Source organism: Limulus polyphemus, unplaced genomic scaffold (assembly GCF_000517525.1).
Source record: "Limulus polyphemus unplaced genomic scaffold, Limulus_polyphemus-2.1.2 Scaffold2534, whole genome shotgun sequence".
NCBI lineage: Eukaryota > Metazoa > Arthropoda > Merostomata > Xiphosura > Limulidae > Limulus > Limulus polyphemus.
Window position 1 is genome coordinate 2091 of NW_013668144.1, and position 7130 is coordinate 9220.

Here is a 7130-nt window from a genome sequence, read left to right on the forward strand (position 1 = left end):
GTAAGGTTCTTGCTGTCCTATACAGTCTTACACATATATACGTTTTAGTAAGGTTCTTGCTGTCCTATACAGTCTTACACATATATACGTTTTAGTAAGGTTCTTGCTGTCCTATACAGTCTTACACATAGTCTTTTTATAATATCTCATCGCCGATTTTATGTTTTGGTTCGAACAGCAAAATGTTATCCTTGTGCTTTTAGACAGAGCACAGATAACCTTTTGTGTAGCTTTGTGCTAAAACATATAAAATACACCTTTACTTTTGATATGCACACCTTTTGTATGAAGGTTATTCATGTGGTCCAAGTTTTGCTTCTCTGTTTCAGGAGTCTTTCAGAAACTTCGAAATTTTTGTATCTCCCTTGGCTAAGTAAGTTATTCTTATAAGTGAGTCGCAACAACTATCAGTTGATTATCAAGTTCAGGCTTGATTGGCATGTGGCTTCACAACAACTACGAGTTGTTTATCAAGTTCAGGCTTGACTGAGATCTGGATTCACAACAACTGTCATTTGATTCTCAAGTTCAGGCTTGATTAACATGTGGATTCACCACAACTTTCAGTTGATTATCAAGGTCAGGCTTGACAGACGTGTGGCTTCACAACAACTATGAGTTAATTATCAGGTTCAGGCTTGATAGACGTGTGGCTTCACAACAACTATGAGTTAATTATCAGGTTCAGGCTTGAATGACACGTGGCTTCACAACAACTATGAGTTGATTATCAAGTTCAGGCTTGATAGACATGTGGCTTCACAACAACTATGAGTTAATTATCAAGTTCAGGCTTGAATTGGCACGTGGCTTCACAACAACTATGAGTTGATTATCAAGTTCAGGCTTGATTGGCACGTGGCTTCACAACAACTGTCAGTTGATTATCAAATTCAGGCTTGATAGACACGTGGCTTCACAACAACTATGAGTTGATTATCAAATTGAGGCTTGATAGACACGGGGCTTATACCTGCATTCTCTTGCTAATACAGTGTCTCGTTTCCAGAGGTCTATCACAAGACGTCGTTTATTTTGTGTGAAATTCAAGAGGGAAGAATATCAAACTAAACCGAAAAATACCAACGATTTTTTTAGCTAGAAGCGACAAAACATTTTTATTATGTTCAGCTGACTATAAACGAAGTAGGAAGGAAGCTCAGTGAATGAACAGAGGTAAATAAGTATTCGGAAGTTTAAAGTGCCGTCAATGTACGATGGTTAAAAAATGCAAAGAAAGGTTACTAAAACGTATATATATATATATGTATAAGACTCCATAGAACAGCAAGAACTTTATCAAAACGTATATATGTGTAAAACTACACAGGACAGCAAGAACTTTACTAAAACGTGCGTAAGACTGTATAGGACAGCAAGAACTTTACTAAAACGTGTGTAAGACTGCATAAGACAGCAAGAACTTTACTAAAACGTATATATGTGTAAGACTGCATAGGACAACAAGAACTTTACTAAAACGTATATATGTGTAAGACTGCATAGGACAGCAAGAACTTTACTAAAACGTATACATGTGTAAGACTGCATAGGACAGCAAGAACTTTACTAAAATGTGTGGAAGCTGAAACAACGAGTATGTTTGGTAGGACTGGTATTCGAACCCGCCACTCTCAGGTTACGAGTCAAGCGCCCTAACCACCTGGCCATGCCGGTCCGCATACGATGTTAATGAAGTTTTAAACCAAACATTATACCGGAAAATGAATAATTATATCATAACGCCCGCAATATGAATACTTACTTAAGTAATGCCAGTTTTGGTTGAAGTGCAAATTTTAAATAATTTTTTTGGTAGTTTTAATTTTGTAATGTCTTTTTATTTCTCTATTTTAACAACGAATAATTACTCTACTAATCCAATTGACACTATCTTAAATTCAACTCATCAGTTTACTAATTCAGTTGACCTAGGTTAAGATGATTTTACCGTCTCCAATTTTAATCACTTAATCTAGTGCACCCAAAATTTAAATGATTTTATTCTAACCCCAAAACTGTCATTGTCATAATAACGTATTTAGATGATGCATAACTCAATAGCGGTTAAGCTGCGTAATTAGTGAATAGTATTTGCTAAATTAAACAATATTAAACCATTAAATGTCACTAATCACTAATTATATTCAATTACCAGTCATCAGAACTTCCAAACTACATAACTTAACTTTTCTGGTGGCAGTCAGTGCTTGTAATGAGCTTGTAGTTAAAATAATGTTCAATGTGTTCTTGTTTTTGTTACAATATACAATGTGTTACTCTCAATAATCCAGTCTATTTTCACTTTAATTGGAGACACTCTATTGATTGTTTCTCAATTATTTATAACCCGTGTAGTTAAAATCACTATTAAGAAGAGGGTGGTATGATGCTTGGGAGATGACCAGTACTTTCCATTATTATTGTTGGTGTAAAAAAATGATTTGTATAACTTCAAGTGCTAAATTTTTAATCTTCGATTCGCTAAAAACATGACAGGAATTGTTTATTGTATTAAAATCTGCGACAGCCGATATGTTAAACATTTACGCACTGAAAATAAGTTCATCATAGTGAATATTGTCGCATTTATTTCATCTTCATGTTTGTAAAAGAAAAGGAAAAATGAAAGAAAGGGAACAATTAATTTTGCTTGACTTGCCAACTAGATGGCAGCAAAATCTTTTACGAAGAATATTTCGCTTTGAACAATGGGTACATCTTTTGTAAGGCTGTTGTGGATACGTATTCGTTCGAACGGCTTGCGCGCTTAGGAGTAAGTCGTGGTACAGTCTCGACGCGCGAGACGGATGGATGTAAGGAAAAAGTACTGTGCGTCTCACGTACGTAAGCCAAGATTACCTCGTGACATTGTGTGGAATGTTTTATTATTTTGTAACCAAGGGGACGATCAAAATTGTTAGACTTGCTTGTTTACATGCATCTTCTGTGTAGTATGGAAAAAGAGGAAACAGGATGCTCGAAAAACTTAGAAAGTAAAGAAGTAAATTTAATCTCAGCTAGGTCAAAGGTTATTTCGAAAAAAACAGAGCTCCCAACATTACAACTAGCCACCCTCAAAAATGTCTCACATGCTAGTAAGGTGACTTCTAACTGTGAAAGAGACCCCCGACTATGTTGGCTAGAGCCAGGGATAGCGATATGGTTTATATGTATCACTTCGTTCGGCCTTTCCACACTGTGGGGACTGAAGGTGTGGCTCGTGCAAGAACAGCTATCAATCTTAGAGACAGAATACAAGGAGTTAGTAAAACGTATACCGGTTTTTGAAGATATAAAATTACAGACCGATATATTAGTAAAAGAAGTAAGTTTTGTAAATATTTATATATATATTAAAAGTATTCCAAATAAACGAGTTTTTAAGAATCTAGTAACAAAATTTCAAGATGAAAAATTTAAAATATTTTTGGTGTTATCGAAGTTTTTACGTAGCTATAGAAAAGTTTTGTTTGTTTGTAGTTAAGCCCAAAGCTACATAATGGGTTATCTATGCCCACAATAGGTATCGAAATCCGTTTCTTAGCGTTATAATCTTTCAGACTTACTGTTACGCTACTAAGGTATTATATATAAATTCTAATATTTCGATTTTTGTACATTATTGGCATATATGTTCATATATAAACACATAATATTTACGTAAAATTCTAAATTTAGATTTTACTGACTTGTTGATGAAAAGACAGCAATTCAGTCGGTATGTATGGTGATTTTGTAATGAAGCAGAAATCTTATAGAAATATTGAGTATTCAATGCGAGTAGTAGCATGCTGGTTGGTGTTTAGTTTATGAAGACATAACACGCTAGAAAAATTTTGAATCAATGTTTTCAAATGCTTCAGTAGTCTTCGAAATTAATTGATCAATGGAAATATTTCTATATAAATAAGCCAATCAATGGAAAGATTTATATATAGATAAACCAACCAGTGGAAAGATTTCTCTATGAACGAAATAATCTCTCTTGGAATAAACCAATCAGTGGAAAGATTTCTCTATGAACGAAATAATCTCTCTTGGAATAAAACAACAAATGGAACGTTTGTCTTCTCTGTGAATGACTCGACCAATATAAATATTTCCGTATAGATGAACCAATTAACAGAAAAAATTCCTTATAAATGAATTACTCCGTAAAAAGATTTTTCTATGAACGAACCAATCAAGGAAAATACGTCTTAATGAATTGGATTCACTTTAAAATTACCAACTACTTTAAAGTAACTCCACAGACTCGTTATCCATTTTAAGTCAATCTTGGCAATTGGTGAACATGGAGGTTAACACTGAATCTTTATTCATACCACTGGTAGCAAACGTCAGTAAGGTCAACACTCGGAGGTCAGTGTTCCCACTGCAAATGACAGGTTCTTTACTGACTATTCTTGAGACAACACTTACTGATATGTGACAGGTTAAGATTTAAAGAAGCAAGTCGAGACTGTTTATAAAATTACTTTGTCTCTGTAGATAAGTATTAGTAGCAGTTGTAGACACTATACAGGGTCAACTACAATACGAGCACTCATCAGGAATAATTCTTTGTTAAACTATTTTTATTGCAAAGTTTCATATTTACTTCTGTATTTATTTATACGTGTCATATTTCCATTGTCCTGTAAAAGAAATGAAACTCTTTGTTTAACTAAATATATCAACTTTTCAGCGGCTGGATATTCGGTTATTAAATCAAAGGACTTGACTGGATATTTGATATCCAGTAAATGTTCGAAACTTTGTTCGTTACATCTCTAGAAAGAACTAATCAATGGAAATGTTTCTTTGCGAACGAAACAATCTATAGAGTTCTCTCTAAACGAGGGGCCGGGAGAAGCCTAGTAGTTAGCATGCCCAGATTTTAAGTCCGAGGGTTTTTGGTTCGCGTCTCGTTGCTGTTAAAACATGCTCCGTAATTTGGGGCCGTAAAAGTGTTATAAGAATATTGGACATATATCAAGATTTTTGAGAAGTTGGCAGTGGCTTCTTTCTCTCTAGTGTACCAGATATTTGCGATAGACCTTGTGCAGTTTTGCACGAAAATTGTAAAACAATCTATGGAACTCTTCGCTTTAAATGGATAAATCAATTGCAAAAGTCCCTTGTACATAAATTAATCTGTAGAACTGTTTATCATTAGTAAATCAATAATAGCTTTTAAATGAATCAATTTGTGAAAGTCCCTTGTACATAAATTAATCTGTAGAACTGTTTATCATTAGTAAATCAATAATAGCTTTTAAATGAATCAATTTGTGAAAGAGAATTAGATTAGAAAACACTGAAAGAAAACGAGAGAGAAAAAGATATTTACAAATGCACCTTTGTTGTTAAGCACAAAACTACACTATAGACTACCTGTGCTTTGCCCAACACTCGTGTTTTTAGCGTTATAAGCCAACAGACTTTCACTGGGTGGAGGAGGTGTACAGTGTAACATTTTTTCCATTTGTTGATATACAAGGAATGTTTCTATTGTTAACTGTTGCTGTTTTGTTATAATAAAACAAAACCACAAACTCAACTGAATTTAGACTCATCAAAGTGACATGCAGTCATTTCAGAAGGAAATAGCAAATGTTTTACACATTTTACGATAGACTACTTACTAGATGAAAAGTGAAGGATCTGAAAAACCCTGTCGGAAAGAAAATACTAAAATGGGATGCTGTGCACCATCTATCGGCAGTCTTCAGTTCGCATGAAAAAATTTTTCACGGCTGAGAGCCACGACGTCGTCAAAACAACAGTCGAAATTTGAGATGCTGCAGAGGTAAGAGCCAGAATTAATGTAATGTTCAAAGCGATAATCAGAATCTACAGTTGAACTGCGTAATACGAGCAAAAGCCACTATGTAATGTACTTACTCAACACCAACTGTCTCTAATTTTGAACTGAAAGACTAGACGAAGACATCATCCATTGCCAATCTTGGGCTACTCTAATCGAATATTTGGATTTGACCGTTACTTTTATAGCCTACCAGCGTCCCTCAAGTGTGGAGTGTGACGTTAGCTATGAATCGTCGGATTCACAGTCCGGTACTCTAACCTCTAAGCCACGCCTGGTCCACATTAAACGAAGTGCAAAATTGGGTGCATCAGAAAATTTGATCCTAAGAATAACTTGAACGTAATCAGTGTTATTATGGGTGTTGACTCATACAATGTTTGTTTTGAATTTCGTGCAAAGCTACACGAGGGTTATCTGCGCTAGCTGTCTCTGATTTAGGAGCAAAAGTTTAGTTTAGAGGAAAGGCAGCTAGTCAGCATCACCCTCCGCCAACACTTAGGTTATTCTTTTACCAACGAATAATGGTATTGACTGTCGCATTAAAAAGTACCCCAACGGGATTAGTAGAGTTATGAGTTGATTTCAAGATAAGGTCAACGGGATTAGTAAAGCAATGAGTTGATTTTAACCTTGGTTATACTTGAAGACTAGTGGAGTGATTTTAACCTTGTTTATATTTGATTAATAGACTGGTGAGCTGATTTGAACCTTCGTTGTATTTGATTAGTAGACTGGTGAACTGATTTGAACCTTGGTTGTATTTGATTAGTAGACTGGTGGACTGATTTTAATCTTGGTTATATTTGATTAGTAGACTGATGGACTGATTTTAACCTTGGTTGTGTTTGATTAGTAAACTGGTGAACTGGTTTTATCTTAAGCTTACTTTGATAACAGATATTATAATGAATTAATAAATATTAGTTCTCCAAGAAATTAATGACGCATTTTTAGATAAAAAACCTGAACAACTTATTTATCAAAACAAAAATATTTATTAAATGAAATGGTCTCCATTCTTATCGATGATGCTTTTCCATCTTACAATCAGGTTGTTAATACCCCTATTAAAGAAATCACTTAGCTTTCAAGCAAAAACAATGTCGATGTCTTCTTTAACACCTTCCACATTTGCATGTGTTTTCCCATTAAAATGATGTTGCAGCGAACGAAAAAGATGGTAACCTGATGGTGCCATATCTGGAGAATATGGTGAGTGGGGGAGAACGTCCCATCCCAACTTCATAATCTTATGTTGCGTCAAACGTGCCACATACGGACGTGCATTGTCGTGGAGAAAAAGAACACCTTTCAG

At 34.8% G+C, this 7130-nt stretch overlaps 1 protein-coding gene across 1 annotated transcript in view; it reads left to right on the top strand.

The window, feature by feature from the left end:
- The first annotated feature begins 2764 nt into the window (after positions 1 to 2764).
- The window catches only part of LOC106467226 (collagen alpha-1(XXIII) chain-like), a 97039-nt gene continuing 92673 nt past the window's right edge, over positions 2765 to 7130 (top strand). Inside the window, exon 1 of the mRNA XM_022395363.1 lies at positions 2765 to 3328. Coding sequence (XP_022251071.1) covers positions 2939 to 3328 — 390 coding nt within the window. The 5' untranslated portion in view covers positions 2765 to 2938. The remainder of the gene's footprint in view (positions 3329 to 7130) is intronic.